General features: G+C 33.7%; 4 protein-coding genes across 7 annotated transcripts in view; 2 read left to right on the forward strand and 2 right to left on the reverse strand.

Moving 5' to 3' along the window:
* On the reverse strand, positions 1–3,697 carry znhit3 (zinc finger, HIT-type containing 3). The gene is made up of 5 exons (XM_067406043.1): positions 3,531–3,697; positions 3,359–3,396; positions 458–526; positions 286–369; positions 1–214 (listed from the first exon to the last, which is right to left on the reverse strand). Exons 1-5 carry the CDS (start codon positions 3,596–3,598, stop codon positions 18–20), a joined length of 456 nt encoding a protein of 151 aa, XP_067262144.1. The 5' UTR covers positions 3,599–3,697; the 3' UTR covers positions 1–17.
* A 56-nt stretch (positions 3,698–3,753) lies between these two features.
* c1qbp (complement component 1, q subcomponent binding protein) lies at positions 3,754–9,560 on the forward strand. 2 transcript variants are annotated; one of them, XM_067407485.1, is made up of 6 exons: positions 3,754–4,080; positions 5,977–6,127; positions 6,290–6,377; positions 6,579–6,674; positions 6,807–6,950; positions 8,758–9,560. In XM_067407485.1, exons 1-6 carry the CDS (start codon positions 3,849–3,851, stop codon positions 8,905–8,907), a joined length of 861 nt encoding a protein of 286 aa, XP_067263586.1. In that variant the 5' UTR covers positions 3,754–3,848; the 3' UTR covers positions 8,908–9,560. The 2 variants fall into 2 exon arrangements, with proteins under 2 accessions (XP_067263586.1, XP_067263587.1); XM_067407486.1 differs by having other exon boundaries at positions 3,755–4,080; positions 6,825–6,950; positions 8,758–9,557.
* A 1,076-nt stretch (positions 9,561–10,636) lies between these two features.
* On the reverse strand, positions 10,637–17,286 carry rpain (RPA interacting protein). Its single transcript, XM_067407488.1, has 7 exons — positions 17,132–17,286; positions 13,045–13,230; positions 12,888–12,960; positions 12,672–12,786; positions 12,521–12,584; positions 10,993–11,133; positions 10,637–10,872 (listed from the first exon to the last, which is right to left on the reverse strand). The coding sequence occupies exons 1-7, from the start codon at positions 17,201–17,203 to the stop codon at positions 10,843–10,845; spliced, it is 681 nt and encodes a 226-aa protein (XP_067263589.1). The 5' UTR covers positions 17,204–17,286; the 3' UTR covers positions 10,637–10,842.
* A 1,588-nt stretch (positions 17,287–18,874) lies between these two features.
* Positions 18,875–23,945, forward strand: part of LOC137034313 (carbohydrate-responsive element-binding protein-like) — a 34,933-nt gene continuing 29,862 nt past the window's right edge. Inside the window, exon 1 of one of the 3 annotated variants that reach the window (XR_010896921.1) lies at positions 18,875–19,488. Coding sequence is in view for 2 of the 3 variants with exons in the window: in XM_067407119.1 (XP_067263220.1) it covers positions 19,103–19,488 (386 nt within the window). In the remaining variant the exon portion in view is untranslated. The remainder of the gene's footprint in view (positions 19,489–23,945) is intronic. The other 2 variants (XM_067407119.1, XM_067407118.1) reach the window with 2 other exon arrangements.

Consider the following 23,945-nt stretch of genomic DNA (forward strand, 5'->3'; position numbering starts at 1 on the left):
GTGGCAGTTCAATAAAATCAGTATTCGTCATCGTCGTCATTCTCTGTTTCTGTAGGTTCAATGATTTTTAAGCACTGATCAGCGAGCTCCACGAACAGCGGCTCCTGCATGGCGTCTTTCATGGCTTTGGCTTTATTTTCAGCCGAGTCCACCGACATCATTAACTGCCGGAGATGAGGATTCCTCAACAGACCCTTCAGCGCCTCCGAGTCTCCTGCGTGAATGAGAAACATCTGAAAAGCTGCTCTCACAGAAACACAATAGAAGATTGGCATCATTTCATACCGAGCTGCTGAAGTTTCTGTAATGGCACTTTGTCAGTGTGACTGTCTTCATCAAGCAGATCCTCAACAATCCACGGCTGTTCAGCTGAAATCAAATGAAATATGGCTGATATGCAACTAAGTTTGAAGGTGATGCTGGTATCCAATCTATAACATGCCAATCGTTTACTCACCGCTGCTCACTGTCACTGGTGTTTGACTGCTGGAGACCGGATCTGATTCTTTAGTTGGGTGACATGAATCTATGAGAGCGAGGAGAAATAAAGACTTACATAAGAGTTGTTGATGTTTTTTGACATTCAGTGTGTATAAGTAACTAATAATAACTGATGACAAACTTTGCTGTTGGCTTGACAAAGCCAGGTCTGAAAGTTTAAAATAACTTTGAAAAGCTTGAAGTTTAAAGGTTTTACTCTGAGAAAGTCAGAACATTTTTATTGTTATGCTGCCTTCACGTGCTCTGAATTATTGTAAATGAAAGTTTCCTAGGTAATTGCACATGAACACATGTGCAATTACCTCAAAACTTGAATGCAACGAGCTCATAATCACGATTTCAGAAGTGTGAATTTTCAAATTTCTGATCACGTGAATTAGTAGCTGCGTCTCATTTCGAGGGCTGCGTCCTCCGGAGGTCGCATTTGAAGGCTGCATAAGTCATCGAGGCGGTCTCATTTGAGAAAAAGTAACCATTAGATTGTAAAGTACGAAAGAAATCACAGTAGGGGAGAGTGGGGTAAGTTGACCCACCCCCTGTATCTTGGCAACTAAATTGAGCCAGTGTTTTATCTTACCCCACCATAAGGCAAAGAATTTAAGTTAAATCTGAAGTATAAACTGGTAATATTATATAAATGTAAGATTTATTTTTGAGTTTATTTGATAGGAACAGTGTACAAATCCTTCTTTGATACCAACCAGAGGATGTTTAATCATATATATCTTTCCACCTGTAGTCTCTAATGGCCGAACATGGTCGACATTGCAGAAAAACTACCAAGAACCTTTTGACTAAAATGTTTATTAGTTTCAGTGACATTTATTCATTCTTATGTAGTTTTATTTAATTTTACTCAACAAACTCTCTGTTTAGTCTGCTTATGGGAAGGTTTGATGTTCAACATATTGTTTTAGAAATGCAAACAATTAAATGGTATTGAAATTTCAACTTCATTTGGTTGGTTTTATGTTGTTTAAGTTAACTTTAAAAAAAGAAATAATATTTGAAGAAATATGAATATTTGTAAAAGGAAATTTGATTATTAAATTAGTTTTTCAAATAGGTACATTATCTTTAAAATTTCACATGGGTTTGATTCAGATTCAGTGAGATGGTCAGTTTACACCCACCTACTGACTCGGCTCAACTTACCCCTAACCTGGGGCAAATTGAGCCACAGGAACACTTTTTTTATAAGCCACATTTTTCGAAACCTCTGTCATAGATGTATTCTGACCAATTCAAATGATAGGAAACATTCTGAAATTACTTTAAATGCTTTCATTGTACTTCTGCCTCATTTTCCCTTATCTTGAGGACCACATAAGTAAAAAAAAAAAAAAAAAAAAAAGGCTCATCTTACCCCACTCTCCCCTCTTTTACAGTTCACAATGAAAAGCAATCAATTTTTTTAATGGTTAATTTTCTTAAATAAGACATGATGTATGCAGCCTTCAAATGTGACCTCCAGAGGACGCAGCCTTCGAAATGAGACACAGCAAGTGTTTTATCATGTTGTTATCATTAGCATGTTTGCTAAGATGATTTAACACATTGCTATCATTTTTAACATGTTGGTAACAAACATGTTGTTAACATGATCAGCATGTTGTTAGTATGTTGCTTGCATGATTAGCATGTTGCTAGCATGATAACGGTTGCTAATGACTTAACACATTGCTAGCATGAGTAGCATTTTGCTAACATGATTTAGCATGTTTTTAGCATTGTTTAGTATTAGCATTTTGTTAACATGTTTTAACATTTTGCTACATGATTTAAAACATTGCTAGCATTATTAGCATTACTCGCAATTACGAGAAATGTCAAAATTGCAAGATGTAAACTAGCAATTGCGAGAAAAACATCAAAATCGTGAGATATAAACTCACAATTACGAGAAAAATAGTCAAAATTGCGAGATGTAAACTAGCAATTACGAGAAAAACATCAAAATCACGAGATATAAACTCGCAATTATGAGAAAAAAGTCAAAATTGCGAGATGTAAACTAGCAATTGCGAGAAAAACATCAAAATCGCGAGATATAAACTCACAATTACGAGAAAAAAAGTCAAAATTGCGAGATGTAAACTAGCAATTGCGAGAAAAACATCAAAATCACGAGATATAAACTCGCAATTATGAGAAAAAAGTAAAAATTGCGAGATGTAAACTAGCAATTGCGAGAAAAACATCAAAATCGCGAGATATAAACTCACAATTACGAGAAAAAAAGTCAAAATTGCGAGATGTAAACTAGCAATTGCGAGAAAAACATCAAAATCACGAGATATAAACTCGCAATTATGAGAAAAAAGTAAAAATTGCGAGATGTAAACTAGCAATTGCGGGAAAAACATCAAAATCACGAGATATAAACTCGCAATTACGAGAAAAAGGTAAAAATTGCGAGATGTAAACTAGCAATTGCGAGAAAAACATCAAAATCACGAGATATAAACTCGCAATTACGAGAAAAAAAATCAAAATTGCGAGATGTAAACTAGCAATTGCAGGAAAAACATCAAAATCACGAGATGCATGTTGCTAGCATTGCATGTTGCTAGCATGAATAAGCATGTTGTTAAAGAAGAAATAGTAGATCAGTATGTCGACTTTGTCAAGCCAACATAATTTCTAACAAAAATTGCATATCTAGTAGTAGTAGTATTATGTTATTATCATTAATAATAATAATAATAATAATAATAATAATAATAATAAATTATCTAGTTTAATATATTTAAAATATATGAAATTAAAAATATTTAAAATAATGATAATCAAATTTGGATAAAGCATCTGCTATATATGTAAATGTAAATATTTATCAATAGAAAACTGGACTTACCATCATCTTTGTGTCTTTTAAAGCAACTCACTGAACAACTAGACGAGAAAGAAATTTGTTATTTATCAATTATTGTAGTATCCGAAAGCAAAAGTGAGCTGATAAAGTTATTGATGATATAAACTGGCATTTATTTACTGAATTTAAAGTCGAACATGAATAAACAACTTACTATCTGATTCTGCAGGCTGGACATCTGTATTTAGGAACATGCTCGCTGCAAACTCCACACAGCTGCATAACTGATATAGAAAATCGACAAGCTGTGAAATAAAACAAATTAGATGTCAAATATCTTGTAGTTTCTGCTGGAAACACGTGCTTCTGTTGTTGACAGCGTGAGAGCTTGGGACTTTTAATTCATTTCCGCGTCGCTGTAGCGAACACTTCCGGTGTAGAGTGCTGAGGTCACAGTGTCCTTCCCCACGTGTGTGTGTGTCAGTGTGATCAGGGATCAGCAGCGCGAGCACCTCCGAACCGAACCGCCGTCATGCTGAAGTCTGTGAGTCGCGCAGTTCAGCTCGCAGCCCGCCTGTCCAGCAGGAGCTCCGCGCCGTCCGCTCCCGCCATCAGACCCGCGCTACACCTCAGCAGAACCTTCACCAGATCCATCTGGAGCCTGAGCAACAGCGGACCGGCGTCAGGCTCCAGGCCGAGGCTGCTCACAGCGACACGGGCTCTGCCGACAGTGTCCTGCGGCTGCGGGAGTCTGCATACTGAGGGTAAACGCTCCTTCACAGACACACGAACTAAAAAGTACCACGGTAAAGGTAGTTTTTATGGTAACTGTATAGACGCTTACTGAAAAGTACCATGGTAAAGGTACTTTTACTATACTAAGTGGTCAGAGGGAGGAGAAACAAGAACATTATAGTGACAGGCTTATTATAGTTAACTAAAACCACCAAAATATATATTTATTTAAAAAACTTATTTGAAAGATTTGCCTTATTTTAATTTATTTAGTTTAATTTGATGTACTTAAATAAGCGATGGAAGCTTGTTTCCACAACTGAATAAAAATAAAAAATGTAATTGATTTTTATCTAAAAATTCTGACTTTTATTCTCAGAACTGTGAAATATAAACTCGCAATTGCAAGAAGAAAAAGACAGAATTGTGAGAAAAATGTCAGAATTTCGAGATGTAAACTCATAATTGCGAGAAAAGTCAAAACTGCAAGATGTAAATTAGCAATTGTGAGAAAAACGTTAGAATTTCGAGAGATAAACTCGCAATTATGAGAAAAAAGCCAGAATTTCGAGATATAAACTCGCAATTACAAGAAAAACGTCAGAATTTCAAGATATAAACTCGCAATTATGAGAAAAAAGCCAGAATTTCGAGATATAAACTCGCAATTACAAGAAAAACGTCAGAATTTCAAGATATAAACTCGCAATTACGAGAAAAAAGTCAAAATTGCGCGATATAAACTCGCAATTACGAGAAAAAAGTCAAAATTGCGCGATATAAACTCGCAATTACAAGAAAAACGTCAGAATTTCAAGATATAAACTCGCAATTACGAGAAAAAAGTCAAAATTGCGCGATATAAACTCGTAATTACAAGAAAAACGTCAGAATTTCAAGATATAAATTCGCAATTACGAGAAAAAAGCCAGAATTTCGAGATATAAACTCGCAATTACGAGAAAAAAGCCAGAATTTCGAGATATAAACTCGCAATTTCGAGAAAAACGTCAGAATTTCGAGATATAAATTCACAATTGTGAGAAAAACGTCAGAATTTCAAGATATAAATTCACAATTGTGAGAAAAACGTCAGAATTTCGAGATATAAATTCACAATTGTGAGAAAAACGTCAGAATTTCAAGATATAAATTCACAATTGTGAGAAAAACGTCAGAATTTCAAGATATAAATTCACAATTGTGAGAAAAACGTCAGAATTTCAAGATATAAATTCACAATTGTGAGAAAAACGTCAGAATTTCAAGATATAAATTCACAATTGTGAGAAAAACGTCAGAATTTCGAGATATAAATTCACAATTGTGAGAAAAACAAAAATTGCGAGATATAAACTCGCAATTACGAGAAAAAAGTCAGAATTTTGAGATATAAACTAGCAATTATGAGAAAAAAACTTTAGAATTTTGTGATATAAACTTGCAATTATTAGAAAAAAGTCAAAATTGTAAACTGACAATTGCAAGAAAAGTCAAATTTTTGTTAAAAAACTCGCAGAGGGGGAAAAAAGAAGTCAAAATTGCGAAATAAAGTCACAAAAAAAGTTTAATTTCTTTTATTTCGTGGCGGAAACAAGCTTACATAATAAACGCTATAAAAAACGCTTACAAAAACGAATAAAAATGTCAAAAAACAACTAAATTACTAACTAAAATTAAAATGCAAACAGAAAATAACACCTAATTCAAAACTTTCAATAAAAAGTTACCAGGTTAATTCCATGATATTAAACATGATGATGTCATATCCTGCAATATTTGCATGTGCGTCATCAGAGCATCACAACAGGTGAACTTGAGATTGAATAACGGATGAACAGCACGTCATCTTAACCAACCAAAGAGATCTCCTTCATTAGTAGTGGTGTTAGTAAAACAGTCATGCGTGTGTCTTCATTCTTCAGGCGATAAAGCGTTTGCAGAGTTTCTCACAGATGAAATCAAAGAAGAAAAGAAGATCCAGAAGAACACGAATCTTCCTAAAATGTCCGGCGGATGGGAGCTTGAACTGAACGGCACAGAAGCTAAACTCGTCCGCTCAGTGTCTGGAGAAAAGTAAGAACGTGTTTCATTCAGTCTCATTTAAATAATTCCTGCCCAAAATAAAGGGGCGGGGCCTGGTTAGTAGTGTGTTGAAACTGGTGGTTACGGTAAGGGGCGGGACATTTCCCAAACACACTTGAAGCGCTTAACCAATCACAACACACTGCTCCACAGAGTCACCATCACTTTCAATGTGAACAACAGCATCCCGCCACAGCTGGAGGAAGAGCCGGAGCAAACGCAGAAGAGTCAGGAGGAAGAGGTATCGTCGATTCACATTCATGCTGTAAAACACGCCAGGTTATGATGTAACATCATATGAAACTAGCTTAAACTGTGGAAGTTGTTTAGTGATGTCTTATTTTAGGCCCCCTTGTAAAAGAAGCACTGCTTTAAAGATGCTATATAATTGACTAGCTTTTACCTTGTCATGTGTTTAATACGTTTTTCCTGTGTTTTTTAGCCTGACATTGTCTCGACGCCCAACTTTGTGGTTGAGGTGATCAAACAGGGCACAAAGAATTCACTAGTGTTTGACTGTCATTTCCCCGAGGATGAGGTGGGTTTCATTCCTCTCGTTTTTGTGTTTTCTGCAGTTTGAGTTTATGTTAGTGTGACTGTGAAGGTCCATCTGTCACATGGAGCGTGCACAATGTTTTCTCATTCATCTCACTGGATTTCATATCCAAAGCTTTTTGTCCCTGAGCAGACCGGCCATGGTGAGGGTGAGGAGGAGAGCGACATCTTCGCCATCCGTGAGGTCAGTTTCCAGCCGGAGGGAGACGCGGACTGGAAGGAAACCAGTTACACGCTCAACACAGACTCCCTGGACTGGGTTAGTCGAGTCACCTTCATTTCTACAGCGCTTCATACACTACAGAATGTTTCAATGCAGCTTCACAGTGATAAACAGGAAAAGAAGAGTTAATGCTGCAAAGTTCGTCACAAATACAGTTTCAGCTGTATATCAGCTCTAGATTGTCCTTATTCAGCTCAATAACAGTTACAAAAGTTCATCCATTATGAAACACTTCTGTCATTTTCTTTCACACCGCTAGAGGGCGCATGATGTATTTGTGTTGTCTAGCAGTCGACACAGAGTTGTGTGTGAAGAAGGCCAAACAAACTCTTTTGACAGTGATGAAATAGTGCGTTGGTGTTCATTCCACTTTTCAAGCAGCACTGGTTCCGGAAATATTTTTTTTCCCATTAATTTTTCCTTTAGGGATTTAAAAAAGTCTTTGTTAAAGAGTTATAAGCCATGAACCAAACCAATCAGCCTCAAGGAGAATCACAACACTACAAACTTTGATTTGAAGCAAAACAGTTTTTGAAAATACAAAGGTAAAAGACTGTGTTCTTAATGTCTTTAACGAGGTAAAGAACTACAGTCCCGTGAAGCATTGTGAACGGAATACATGTCAAAATTTTATGAATAAATAAAAGTACACTTAAATCAGATCGCAATATAGACTAGTGTCTGTGAATATGAAACCGCAAAAACACTATTGAAATATGAATCCTGCATGTTCTGTGTGAATTAATCACATTTTTTCTTCCATGTTTTAATTTTAACAGTAAAGCTCAGTTGTGCAACACTGTTTGACAAAAAAGTTTAATGTCATATGATTAAAAGATAAAATAAATTAATGTTTTATGCCTTTATTTGATTGCCAGAAAAATTTAAATACACAACACAGATTTCTGAAAAAAACTAAACATTTAATTGAAATTAATAAAAAAAAAAAAAAAAAAATTAAATTAAAAAAGTAAATGTAGCTGTTTAAAAAAAAAAAAAACAATTAATTAGACATGTTTTTTGTTTTTTTGGCGCGGTTTGGTTTTTTTGGTTAAAATGTAATCCAGAAAACTTAAAACAGAATTTTGTAAAAATAAAATGGAATTTGAGGAAGAAAAAAAATAAATAAAAATTTCATAGGGCCCAAAAAAATAACATTTTTGATAAACTTTTAACAAATTGTTGTTAATTTGAAATGAAAGTTTATTTCATAGGGTCATATATATATATATTAGTTTATTGCAAAATATGCATACAAACATTTAATTGAAAGTATTTTAAGAGCTTGGAGAGATCGACTCAATTACATTGGAGACAATTACATCAAGGACAATTGGAGTAATTATATACAGCATCCTGGGTAATGTAGTTTTTCACCAGGAATTCACTATTATTTTGAAAATAAGCTGAAATAATGTGGGCTGACAGCTTCAACAGAAGCAAATATTATCGATTAACAACCTCGGAGCTCACAATAGGTCTATAAACCTTTTTAAGGGTTTATAAGTTGTCATTTAACATTTCCCTATGGAGAAAATATTTTTTTTCCGGAACACGACTGTTGTGATCTATTGAATGGTTTTTGAAGTGCATAAAATACAACACATGGCATTTTATTTTTAATCTGTTCAAAAAACAATCTAAAAACAGGATAAATTCATAGCTACATGCAGTGTCATTATTCAGTTAGTCTTTGTTTATAAGTGCACAAAACCATGTGTGTTTGAAATGATAGAAACAGATGAGAATGTTTGTCCAATGCACTGAACAAGCTCTTGCCTTGCTGTGGCAGTAACAAACTCCATTGAAAATATAAACACAGCTGTGACCTCTGACCCTTTAGGCCCTGTATGACCATCTGATGGACTTCCTGGCTGACCGCGGCGTCGACAACGCGTTTGCGGACGAGCTGATCGAATTGAGCACGGCTCTGGAGCATCAGGAGTACATCAAGTTCCTAGAGGAGCTCAGCACTTTCGTCAAATGCAAATAATCTGTGCGCTGTTTGTACGGTCGAGATTTATCCCAAACTTTGAGATACTTCTGGTTCTGATGTGATGACAGAATGAAGATGAAGGCAGAACAGTTTTGTATTTAATTTTATATCATTTTTTCAAGTTATGTGCACACCGGTTCAAATGTCAGATGGCTTTACAGGTCAAGAATGTGAAGTAAACATTGATGAGAAATAAAACTGAGGAAATATTGAGCCGTTTGTCCTGATTTACCATCAGTATAATAGAGTTGCTAAAAGGCAAAAATGGTATTCTCCATAATGTAATTGTATATCTCAAATTAATGACTTCCTGAAGAGTGACATTTACATTTAGCAGATGCTTTTATCCAAAGTAACTTACAAAAGAAAATGAGTAATTCATCAAAAAAAGCCAATATTTGTTTATTTACAATGCCAGGTTTATTAGACAAGAAGATTAGGAGAAATTGTCATGAAACAGGTGTAACTTCCTCTTTGATTAAACTCTGAAAGATGCGAGATGGTTTTGTGAATGGTTTGGAAACAGTCATTATTTTTCATGCTTTATGGTGCAGAAATAATAGACTTCACCTTTGACACGCCAGTAATGGTAGAAATGTTTTATAAACTTGTTCTATTTGCATGTGTAACAGGATTAATCTCACAAAAACCTGTTCTTATTTCACCCACAAAATAAAAAAAAATTGTTTTACATGAAGAACATTAAGATTATTAGGACATTTTGCATTATGAAACTCCCTTTTGTAATGCAAAATAAGTAAAAATGTAAAGTAGCTGAATAGATTAATATTATTCTCAATGAAGATTCGCATTACTTTGATTGTATTTTTTAATCTTAATCAGCATAAAAGCAAAAAACAACTATAAAATACTACATCAAATACCATCATTAGATACGTGTCATTTATTAAAAGCAATTTTAACAAAAATTGAAGTGCTTAACTGAATAAATAAATTTAAATATTTATCTAAAATACGCTTTATTGCATGCATAATGATCATTTATTTCTTCTGATTTATGGGGTGAAATGACATGGAAATGCTCGTAACCAGCTATGTAAGATATAGGGTACGTTTACACGACAACGTACTAAAAACGGAAAACTTTTTCCTTTGCGGTTACAGACGACAATGTCAAAATGACCCATGGAAACAACAAGTCTCTGTATTCTGCTGCCAGGCCAGTAGATGGCAATGTCACTTTGTAAAGAAACACTGTATGTGTATAGACTGAACATCACCGCTTTCACAAATTCGTGTTTTTGTGGTTTACATGGAGATGATAACGCTATCATTCTCAAAAACTTGCACTCTGAATGCCGTTTTCAAAAGTTGGCGTTTTCAGGCCCCCAAAATGCTGTTCTGTAAATGAATGGCCAAAATGCATATAAAAAGTTTTCCAATTTTAGTTGAAAATGGTGTCATGTAAATGCAACCAACTTATGGCTAAATATACAGCTGTAGTGCATTTAAGGGGCTGTTCACACTGCTTTCAGCTAAAACATATACATTATAAAGGCATGAAAACAGGTTTCAAAGTCCACATTTTTGAAAACAATACCATTATCATCTCTGTGATTTCTGTACATGTGTTATGTGTTCAGTCTACATAGTATTTTTTTACAAAATGACATCGCCATCTACTGGCCTGGCAGCAGAATACAGCGATTTTAGTTGCTTTTCAGGATCCAAGAGAACAGGGATTGTTTCGACAATGTTGTGGTCTGTACGTGAACAACACAAAGGAAAAACTTTTCCATTTTTACCCTAAAACACACTCAATAACCAGTAATAACTCAGTTTAACCAGCAGTTCTGTGTTTTAACATTATGAATAAAAGAAGTGAATGATAAGTTAAAAATAATTCTTTATTTCACAGAAATAAAATATTCACAACATTTAAAAACATCCATCAGACTGTGGATGAACCGCTCACAGGACGACAGACAGATAGTCACACACCTGAGAAGAACGAAAGCAGATCACATGAACAACATCTTTCAGGTGTTAAATGAATATTTAATTATCAAGATGCAGAAACTAACTCTGATCACAGGAGATGATTGTAAGCCATATAAATACCTTGCAGCTGATCATGAGGTTTGGGGATCCGTCAGTGTTAAAGGCCATAGAGAAGGTGGGGTTGTGAAGACAATCCTCCATGTGCTCCGTCACGCATCTTTCTAGAAGATTCTGTAAAACCTCTGATGTAACGTTCCTACCCTGTGGAGACATGAGAGCAGACGCTCAAAATAAACCGCTTTAGTGCAATGGACAGGTTACAAGATTATCAGTCCATTCCTCTAACTTAAGTTGATTAATATTCAAATATTCACTATATTCTACTCCATCCAGACCAATCGAATAATGGATTTATGGTAACACTTTATAATAAAGTTTTATGTTAATTAGTGCTGAACATGAACAAACAATGAACAATACGTCAACAGTATTTATTAAATTTTAGTTAATTTAGTAATACACTTTTAATATTAAGAGTTGTATGTGTTAATGCACAGTGAGCTAACACTGATAAAGATTATCTGTAACACTTTATTAACATTATTTAACTACATAAGTTAAAATGAACAATACTTCTACAGCATTTATTAATCTTAGTTCATGATAATATCAACATTTACTGATACATTATTAAAACAAATGATTGCATTTAACATTAGTTAATGCACTGTGATCTAACATGAACTAATGTTAACAATGATGAATAAATACTGTAACAAATGCTCTGCTCATTGTTAGTTAATGTTAGTCAATATATTAACTGATGTTAACAAATGAACCTTATTGGAAAGTGTTACTGGATTTATTATACCAAGTGTCCATATTTCTACAGTCAGGAAAAAGCTGATGTAAGATTTACATTGAAACAATTTTCACTCAGAAACTGCTAGTAAATTTCAAAAATTTTCAAAACACTGCTTCATGAAGCTTCGAAGCTTTACAAATCTGTTGTTTCGAATCAGTGGTTCGAAGCGTGAATCAACCTACCAAAATCACGCCCCCCAGTGGTAAACTATTGAAATTTCGAAACACTTATGATGTAACTAAGCCTCATTTACTGAAATCACGTGACTTTGGAATTACGGATCCCTGATTTGTAACAAAAGATTCGTAAAAATGATTCATGAAGATTTGAAATCACTTATCACTAGATATTGTCAAAGACGTTATTTTGTTCTTTTGGCACACAAAAAGTATTCTCATCGCTTCATAACATTAAGTTTGAACCACTGTAGTCACATGAACAGATTTAAATATGTCCTTAGTAGCTTTCTGGACATTGATAGTGTTAATTGTCTTGCTGGAAACGCAGGCCTCACTGAGCCATCGGATTTCAACAAAAATATCTTAATTTTTGTTCCGAAGATGAACGAAGGTCTTACGGGTGTGGAACGACATGAGGGTGAGTAATAAATGACAGATTTTTTTGGGTGAACTAACCCTTTAACCTAAAAATCCATCAACAGACTTTCATTGACAACCTAGGACTAATTTTTTAGTTTCATTACAAACTGTTCACACATTGACAATAAAAAAAGTGAATAATGCATGAAAATTCTTTCATATAGCCCCTTAAAAGTGTACTTACAATCGTGTTGACGTAAAGGCCACATGGACATGATGTAAAATGGCTGTTCACTGTCAAATTATTCCTGCATAGAGAGAGAGAGAAACACCATTACATGTATTTTTAAGAAAGAAGGGTTTCACAGGAAAGATGGTTAGTGGCAAACACTTACGCATGACATATAGGGCATATGATCTGTCCACCCTGCTCCATTCCCTCCAACACTGAATTTAAATACTGTTCTTCATAGCGCACGCTGCTGTTATATTCCTCTAGAATCGAGAGCTCTGTAGGAGGAGACACATTGAAACAATCTTAAATGTTATAACACAATCCCCACACCTTTTAACCAATGCATTTCCATCACACGATGAAAGAAAAAGATAACCTTGCGCAATGAGCTCCTGCTGAATTTCCTCAAACGCTGAAAGTTCATCAAACTCTTGCTGCGCAGTGTAAACCTGAATAAAAGCACGTCTCAATCACAATCTGAATCTGAATGAATCACATATTCATCAAATGATGCAACGGTCCACAATACACACATCTCTGATCCCGTTCCCGTTCCACAGCGATGGGAGACCGTGATTGGATGTCTGTAAGGCGCTCCACTCCTCCTCCATCACCTCCTGAACGAGCAGCGAGCGTTTGGATCCACCCGAATCGTCTCCCATCTGTCTGAACTTCTCCAGTAACCGCGACCTGCTGTTCTTCAGCCGCTCCACACAGCGCTGGGGATACAGGGAACATCATCATATGATCATTTTAATAGTTTCTAAGCATGTCTCTAGAGAACAGTGGTGACCGCTCATGGGCATAAATTAAAAATGGATTATAATATTTGTGATTAAATTTGATTGCTGGTTTTCCCCTGTACTTTGCATGGAAAATATATTATTTTAATATAAATGTAGAAATTTAAATACATTCAGATCAACTAATCTTGACATTCTAATTCTATATAATATTTCTTAGTTTCAGTGTTTACTTTATTTTACCTTTTGTGATACAAATGTATCCATAGCCAGGGTTGGGCAAGAATACATCAAAATGTATTTTAAAATAAAATATCAAATACTTTAATTTTAAGCGTATCAAAATAAACTACAAAATACAGCAGCCACACCATGTATCAAAATAAATAACTGTATTTTTGTATTTTAAAAATACTAAAAAAATACTTTTACAAGGGAGCGTGAAATTTCTTTGCAAACCTTCTATCAATTTGCTTATCTGATCTACACCTTCACCATTACACTGACTCAGTTGATTAAGTAAACAATGTCTGATAGCAACAGCATTTCTCATGCAATAAATCTGACGTATGAAACCAGAACCCTGAGGATTTTTGGGGTCTTGGAGAAGTTTTGAAATGCCCTGACATTTGTGCTTTTTTTAATTGTTCATAAACATATTAATGACACAAGTGTCATTACACTGTATTCAGCACAAACTAGGCTACAATAATATGTGAGGAACATGTATGTACATGTTTGTGTTTTTGAAGGAATACATTTTATGCGTGGTTATTGAAAAAACAAAAAACTTAAGTCACTGAAATAAAGCCAAAAAATATATATTAAATCTTTGTTCCGAAGACTTCTGGGTATTTGAGGTTGTAGACTAGAGTTTTTGCTTCAAAATTATGTACAAATTATCCTGCCTACTCGTTCATTTACAACAATAGTTTTTGTAAGACACTTTTTGTCAAGAAACACAGTATGCATGGAGGCGTGCCATCATGAATAATGGGTCATTTACACCTGAGAAGACAAAATAATTGCATAATGAGGTGTAATGACTTGCATAATAATGAGGCCTTTCAGTCAGGTAGGCTGTGAAAAAACCATCTGTGATCATGTCTCAAGCTCATCATGGTGTATATGAAACATACAGAAAAAACAGCAATACTGTGAAATATTACTACACTTTAAAATAATGGCCTTCTATTATATACTTTAAAATGTAATGCATTTCTGTGATGCAAAGTGTCTGAATATTTGTGCTACATCTATGGCATTTCATATAGGCTTTTAGCTTAAAAGCATGCACATTTGGAGAAATATTGATGGATTCTCATATGTTTATATCAATTTTCTATATAGAGGAGTAATATTTATTCAATATTTATTGTCATCACTGTGAGCGCTGGAAACTGTGTTTTCAATTTATACTTGCAGCCGGAGGGCACTCCGTGCACCTTTAGTCCACAAATGCCTCCTAAAGAAGAATAAGCCATGTGACATTATAGGAACTAACAGAGGCTACCAGAGATCGCTATAATATGCAGATAAACACTTTTCAAGACAATAAATACACGATTAAGACGATGAATGCATGTATTGCCTCAGAATTTGCGTCTGAATAGCGCTCCCTCCGTGGGCGTGACCACATTAGCAGATAATGAGCTGAATCACGCACTTGACATGGCTCTATTTGCATACAGATTACATAAAAACAGAATGTTTGTTTTCAATTTGACTTACATGATTTAAAACCTGACATTTCAACGTTTTTTTAGACATAAGTCTAATTTTTTTTTTATTAGTATTCATTAAGTTACAGTTCATTTTCTGAGAATTATCAGATTGGACTTCGTTCAGAGGGAGAGGAGAAATCACGCATCATGCTAGTTTTCTTTATTTTACAAAAAGCACAACATTTTGTTTTTACTCTGAGTGTACACAAATAAAAGAAGATATTCAACAGATTAAAATGGTGTATAACTCTTAATTGTATGTGCAACATTGACAGTATTTTGAGTCTCTTTCACACTGGTAAGAAAAAAACCGAGGTGGTATCGCTGGCATGACCGCCGACCCGAGGGAGGCACAATATGTACAGTAGGATTTCTAGATTAAAATATCGAAAAACCACTAGAACAATGTTATTTATTTTGTTGACTTGTGTACTTGCATTATCTCAAATGTTTCAAAGAATGTTAAAATACAGAAAATATAATAACATAAGCAATTTTAACCAGGACACGGGCTGTGTCAGTGCGTCGCCTATCAATGACATCATACCTGTGTTTACCATCGGTTTTTGGTTTTATTTTGTAGAGACCATGAAAACACCAAAGACGCTTTAATATATTATATGTTTTATTAGACAGACGAGGAACTGTTTGGATTCATTCATCATTCTTTTCCACCGGCTGTAGACGTGAAGACAACATCCCATGATTCCACAAAATCAAGGATAAGCGACTGATTAAGCGACTGAATAAACAACCTTGTTGTAAATTGGCCTATTTTTTTTCCTTTTTTTTTAGTCTTTTTGTACTACATTTCCCATAAATCCCAGTAACTTGCATAACCATATTTGGTGTACTACATTACCCATAATTCTTTGGTTAAGGTCTATAAATAGACCTCATTTCCTTCCTTTGTTCTTTTGCATTGGTGAGGAGTGGGTGTTTGAATGGGCACCCAACCATGTCCTTTGAGTTGTCTAGGATGCGCTACTGATTAAAAGACCATCCTGATCATCCTATCCATCCTGTTAATCCTGTCCTACAAACATCTGTCATGTTTATTTGCTCCCTGTATCTTTGTGCTTGGGTCAGCCAAAGAATCCAAGACTCAAGCATCCTGAATTAAATAAAGACTGTAAGGACTAGAACTTTTCCAGTGTTTTAATCAGACACACCACCAAGTCTCTACAATTCTGAGGAACTTTGGATTTTAACATCTGATATCCAACAAACCTCTCGAGGCAAAAATTTACATATTGTGGAATTAACAGATCAAATATTCACATATCCCTGTGATCTCCCAGATGAAGGTTAGTTTTAAAGTAACCAACAGTTTAATGTTTACGAAAAACTCAATTGTCTCCTTATTTATTATAAACTTGGTGTTTGTTAACAAAGGGCCTACTTTGCCTCAGCAACACGGACTCAATGACAAACAAGTCATTTATAAGAAGACAACTGATGACTCCTTTATTCATAGCTACTAGTTTCTAACTAATTAATCATTTGATTGTTAATCGTAAATATAGGGGACTGCTGCTAATAGTTTTCAAGAACATTATGTAAATTTATAAACTATTTAGCCTAGGCTACTAAAATAAACACCAAAACTTAACATCTGTTCTGAACTCAACAAGTCTGGGCAAACTACTGAGTAAGCACCAATCAGAGGCCACATTTTTGTGATGTCATCTTCTTAAAAAGTATTTTAAAGTAAAATACAAAACACTTAAGTATTTTGATACAAAATACAAAACCATTTTCATCAACCCTATCAAACACAAATTACAAAATACTATTTTGTATTTGAATAGGTGTACATGTATCATAAATACTACCCATCCCTGTCCATAGGAAGCATCTCGAGAAGTGTTTTGGTTCAGTTAGTCAAGATTTAGAGAGTTTTGCCATGTTTTGGCAAATATATTCATAGTTTATTGCCATGAAGAAGAAATCACCACTAATTCTCATTTCTGTGAATGAATAATAGAGGAACATGGTGATTTTCATTACTGTATGTCGCACTGTCACAATGGAAACATTACAACATTCATTATTTTCTGGACACTTCTTTCTACTATAATATGACCTATATATTGTTGTTGACAGCTTTCATGAGATTCTCGACCGCAGAAGCGAGCAAACATGATATTTACCTTCCTGTACGTTTCTTTCCATGGTGGAGTCGTGCCTTTGTACATGGATCTGTGTCTCTGTACCGCGTCCATGGGTCAACTGAACTCAAAACACTTTCAGCAGAACTCAAAGACAGAAAATACACAAACAAACCAAGCGGATGGTCGCCAATCAGCGGCTTATAACCTTCCGCTGACGTCACACATACCCGGATGTTGTATCAGCGCACATGGGATTTGTAGTCCGTAATATCTCCTTAAAGTTATTTAGTCACAGTCAGTTATTTTGCATTTAATAAAAGTTATTTTTGTGATAAAATATCAAATATATTAATTTTATAAGAATTATTATTGATTCATATTAAAATAATAATATAATAAATAGATTTCACATGTGTCTGTTTCATTGTATTTATTTTTGTTTTGTGAAATTTATTAATTATTTATGATTTTATAATTATTTTACCATTTTGTGATAATGCATAAAACGGTACCTTTTGTTTGCATACAAATTATTATAAAAATAATAATAAAATAAATAGATAATATGCTAATAATAAAATAAAGTGACGAAACATGTAAGATAATATTTATATTTCTTTTATATTTTATATTTATATACTGTTTTATTGTATTTATTTTTATTTTGTGAAATGTATTAATTATTTAAGATTTTATAATTATTTTACCTCTTGTGATAATGCAATAGTAATAAAACGTTACATTTTGTTTGCATACAAATGATTTTATTTACAAAAAAATAAATAATAAATAGATAATATAATAATAATAATAATAAAATAAACAGACCAATCATGTAAGATAATATTTATATTTCACATAACGTGTCTGTTTCATTGTATTTATTTTTATTTTGTGAAATGTATTAATTATTTATGATTTTATAATTATTTTACCATTTTGTAACAATGCATTAGTAATAAAATGGTACCTTTTGTTTGCATATAAATTATTTTATTTATACAAATAATAATAAAATAAATAGATAATATAATAATAATAAAATAAATAGAGCAATCATGTAAGATTATATTTATATTTCACATAACGTGTCTGTTTTATTTTTATTTTGGGAATTTATTAATTATTTATATTATAATTATTAATTTATAATTATTATACCTTTTGTGATAATGCATTAGTAATGAAACGTTACCTTTTGTTTGCATTAAAATAATTTTATTTATAATCTATCTATCTATCTATCTATCTATCTATCTATCTATCTATCTATCTATCTATATATATATATATATATATATATATATATATATATACACACACACACACACACACACACACACACACACACACTATTTATATACACTAAAGTATAATTTAAGTATAATTAATTTTTTTTAACTTTGATTAATATTTCCTAAAATAAATATAATACGCAGATCTGTTTACTACATATGCTGTGTATAAAAAAGGCGCACAAAGTGCAAATACTAAAAATAAATAAATAAATAAATAAATAACGCCAAGATGACAACACGTGACGTTCTATCAACCAACTATCAACGGCTATGCAGCGATCACGTGGTACAACTAGGAGCTCGCAGAAGATTCCCAGTTTACAAGTTGCAATTACGAGCTCTACAAGGACGTGAATGCTTTTTTATAAGTTGAGGTCTCGTCGTAATTATGGTAATTACGACACGGCGTGAACACACACCTCTACTAGGACATATTTACTGATCAAATAGACTCTTACTAATAATAGCAGCTAACATGATGCCACAGTACATAGCTGGGGCAGAGATCAACTCTTACATAATTGTGCTCGAGTCTAAACTGCCTCAGAGTGTTTAGAGGTGAAGTCTGAAACAGCTCAATGCAGCGTTTTAATCAGTGAGATTTGATCATTCTATCACGCTTGATCTTTGACCTGCAGTGTTGCGTACTAAGTATGCAGTGGGAGAGAGCGTGCGCGCGCCTCCTCACTCAGATGGCGTTTTTCTCAGTGAAATGATTTTGAGCGGCGTGACAGGACAGAACAACACTAGATCCGCTGCGATGGCAAAGGCAGAGTACTCAGAAACCGCTGAGCCCAATCAGATCGGACCGGATTCGGAGTCTGATTCGGATCCGGATGATCACATCCCCAGTGTGGACGCCGGAGCGGGATTCGGGTCAGTCCGGCGGACTCAGGTGATCCACAGCGGGCATTTCATGGTGTCCTCGCCGCACAGCGACTCGGTCAGGAGGAGAAGCGCAGCTCTTTATTATGATAATTCTGACACTGTTACTAAACCGGGCTGCCAGACCTACAGTTTCGGTCCGTTGAGATCCAGACGGCTGAGCATCGACCCCACTCTCACGCGCCTGTTTGAGTGTATGACACTGGCGTACAGGTAAAACAAAGCCATACTTTAATATAATTTAACTCGTATTCACCTTACTGCAATGTCTGCTTAAATATAAACAGTTAAAGTACAAAATTCACCTCATGTTAATGTTTACATTACTATAAACGAGTACAGATAAATTACTAGTTGACCTTACAATTCACTGCAGTGTTTACATAACAGCGCATAACTGATATCTTAAGTGAAATTCACCTGATGGCAGTGTTTATTGTTACAAAACAAGTTCAATTACTTAAATTTTTACCTCAGTGCAGTATATTAGGCGACTGTAAAACCGTTACAGATAAAGTAACGTTACTAACGTTACAGTTGAACCTATATGTTACCTCAATGCAATTTTTATATAACTGTAAAACAGCGCATATAACTAATATTTTAACTCATATTCAGCTTATGGCAGTGTTTATATTGTTATAAAACATCTAAACTGCAATTAAATTACAATTTAACTTTAATTTTACCTCACATAATGCATATAAAACCGTTACATAAATGACTACAGTTTACCCTACACCTCACTGCAATGTTTATATAACTGTAAAACAGCGCATATAACTAATATTTTAAGTCAAATTCAGATGATGTCAGTGTTTATATTATTATGAAACATCTAAACTACAGATTAATCACAATGTAACTTACATTTTACCTCACTGTAATGCATATAAAACCGTTACAGATAAATGACTACAGTTTAACTTACACCTCACTGCAATGTTTACATAACTGTAAAACAGCGTATATAACTAATATTTTAACTCAAGTTCAGCTTATGGCAGTGTTTATATTGTTATAAAACATCTAAACTACAGATAAATTACATTTTAACTTAAATTTTACCTCACTGTAATGCATATAAAACCGTTACAGATAAATTGCTACAGTTGAACTTACAACTCACTGCAATGTTTACTGGTTTGTAACTTATTTTAAGTCAAATTCAGCTTATGGCAGTGTTTATATTGTTATAAAACATCTAAACTGCAGTTAAATTACAATTTAACTTAAATTTTACCTCACTGTAATGCATATAAAACTGTTACAGATAAATTACTACAGTTAAACTTACTCCGCACTGCAATGTTTACAAAACTGGCTTGTAACTTATTTTAAGTCAAATTCAGCTTATGGCAGTGTTTATATTGTTATAAAACATCTAAACTGCAGTTAAATTACAATTTAACTTAAATTTTACCTCACTGTAATGCATATAAAACTGTTACAGATAAATTACTACAGTTAAACTTACTCCGCACTGCAATGTTTACTGGTTTGTAACTTATTTTAAGTCAAATTCAGCTTATGGCAGTGTTTATATTGTTATAAAACATCTAAACTGCAGATAAATGACAATTTAACTTAAATTTTTACATCACTGTAATGCATATATTACTATAAAACCATTACAGATAAATTACTACAGTTGAACCATACCTCGCTGCAATGTTTACATAACTGTATAACCATTAAAGTACATATTTTTTACATTTAAGTGAAATTCATCTCACTGTAATGTACATGTTAAACTATTTGTTAATGAAAACATAATTCTGTTTAGGTAATCCAGTTCCAGTGATGTTTATTCCAAGCCTGCACTATAATAACTGTAATTGTCATTAATAAGAATTATGTAATGCTAATATGAAAATGAGTGAATGAATAAGGTTTAAATGTACTACTAATGGTCTTTATAGTATAGTGTTGTCACGATTCCTCAATTAAATTCGAGTACTCGATTTTAAAAAATACTCCATTGCAGTTTAAATGTGTCGGTTAACCGACAAAATCCCGGAAGTGGCTCATTTCACGGATGAGTATCCATAAACCGCATTATTAGACAGTTTTCAAAGGCTGCACAATAGATAAAAACCATTTAAAAATCATATTGCATAGTGCTATTGTGAAATCACAAAGGCTGTGATTCAGTTAAATAAATATATGCGCTACAGTTTTCAGGGTGAAGCGCAAAGCTTTAATAATTTACATGCATGTAGATTACGTGTTTCTTCTAAACATCTCAGTAAATGAACTCAGACTCTGCATGTGCTGTGTATTTGGGTTTCAAATAAAGTGCATTTGGGAATGATTAATTAATCAGTTAATCGATTAATCAGTTGATAATTTTTGACGATTAATTACTCGATTGATCATCAAAATAATCAAAGTTTTAAGAGAGACCGAACTCTTCTAAATTCAGTCTTGCTTTCGAAACCGATGTGAAATCTTTGACTTTGGCTGAAAAAAAAAACCTCATCTGGACTTTGATAGGAGTTGGAAGACAAATGAGGTGAGAGTTACAGAATAACAAGGGTAGAGAAAACCCACACCACTTTCTCCAAAACATACGCAGATTTTCTTTCTTAACCCAAAATGATGCAACACACAGACAGCACTGTATTTTTGAGCTGTCTCACCTCTGAACAGAATCTTGAATGTCTTATTTATTTAGGCAATCCTGCTTTAAACCTTTTCTAGGTTTGCATGTAGGCCATTAAAAACTTTCAGCCTATTTTTAAAGTGTTTTTGTTTGTATGCTGCTGTTACACAGCCTATAATGAAGTAATTTGTTAATTTTAAAGACTTATCTTTAAGGTTTTGTATTGTTGCATTTACTTAAAACATTCATTATTCGTGACACAATTTGCCAAAAGACCTGGAGAAACCTCTACACACTATCTGTTAGAAATATATGGTGATGCAATGACAGTATCACCTTGGCCGTGAGACAGCAGTAGCAGTTTATGACATGGCATTGACCTGACGTCAAATGAAATGAGAAATCATGCCAGCTTAGAAAAGCAATCAAAGACATCTACTCATATCACCACATATGCCAATAGCATTATGACTGTTGTTATTGGACAATGATATAAAGATATTGCGCCATAAAAAACACTATTTGAATATTCTCTGGAATCATTTGTGCTACAGTAGTTAAGGCAAGCTTTACTATATTGATCAAATTTAGGGTTAAGGTTTTGCACAAACCTTCAACCCGATATATTAAACAATGCCACCATTAGGTTTTGCATGCACACATTTACATTTTTCTTCAGAAAATCTAACAAAAATAGTGTTTTCTTTTTTTTTTTTTTTTTTTTTTTTTTATAGAGCAGGGTTTCTTATGGAAGCTTGTTTCTGCCACTAAAAAAAAAAGAAAGGTAATTGGGACTTTTTATCTCGCAATTCTGACTTTGTCTTGCAATTCTGGATTTGTTATATGCAATTCTGGCTTTATATCTCACAATTCGGACTATTTTATGCAATTCTGACTTTATAACTCGCAATTCTGACTTTATATCACACAATTCTGACTTTATAGCTCTCATTTCTGACTTTATTTTTCACTATTCTGACTTTATAACTCGCAATTCTACCTTTAAATCTTACAATTCTGACTTTACAGCTCGCAATTCTGAATTTAAAACTCGGAATTCTAACTTTATAACTCACAATTCTGACTTAATGTCTCACAATTCTAACTGTCTCACCATTCTGACTTTATATCACGCAATTCTGGCTTTATCTCTCGCAATTCTGACTTTATTTTTCGCAATTCTGACTTTATAACTCACAATTCTGACTATATCGCACAATTTTGATTTTTTTTCTAAGTCAGAACCTTGGATTTAAACTCGCAATTGCGTCTTACAAAGTCAGAATTAAGTGATATAAACTGACTTTATATCACACAATTCTGATTTTATATCTCGTAATTCTGACTTTATAACTCATAATTCTGACTTTATATCATGCAATTCTGATTTTATAACTGGCAATTGTGGGTGTATATTTTGCAATTCTGAAAACAAAAAACAAAAAAAGAGTCATAATTGTGAGATTTAAAAAGTCACAATTACATTTTTCATTTTTTATTTCCTGGCAGAAACAAGCTTCCATAGTTTCCCAAAGTGATTTAGGGGTTTGAGCAGGAACTGCAGGGGGTTTAATTAGATGAATTAAATTATTAAAATGTACAGTTAAAATTTAAGAAATGTAAAATAAAACATCTGAGTAAAAAAAAATATTTTATTTGTTTACCAACATTTCATGAAACTATTAACTGGCATCAAAGAACCGTGAACGTGTGAAAGCATTGTTCAATTATTGAAGTATTAACTTATAATTTCAGGGGGGATTCAAATGAATATTTTAGGTCAAAGGTGTTCAGCTGACAATAAAGTTTTGGAAGTAAATATTTTACCGCTGTTGTTGTTTTACCACACAGCTACACTCAGGTGTATCCTAGAAATCACATAAACAGGAAGAAGGAACATGTATTATATTTTATTTCTTTCTGCTCAATGACGTTGTATCTGTGTTGTTTGTCTGGCAGCCTTCAAGCCAGATCCCACATTTTAGCAATCTTTCTCACTGGACTCTTAGCAACAGAGTGAACACAACACTCTTAGTTCACTTGCCTCTTGTTTGTAGAGATTAAG

Source organism: Chanodichthys erythropterus, chromosome 13 (genome assembly GCF_024489055.1).
Source record: "Chanodichthys erythropterus isolate Z2021 chromosome 13, ASM2448905v1, whole genome shotgun sequence".
Classification (NCBI taxonomy): domain Eukaryota; kingdom Metazoa; phylum Chordata; class Actinopteri; order Cypriniformes; family Xenocyprididae; genus Chanodichthys; species Chanodichthys erythropterus.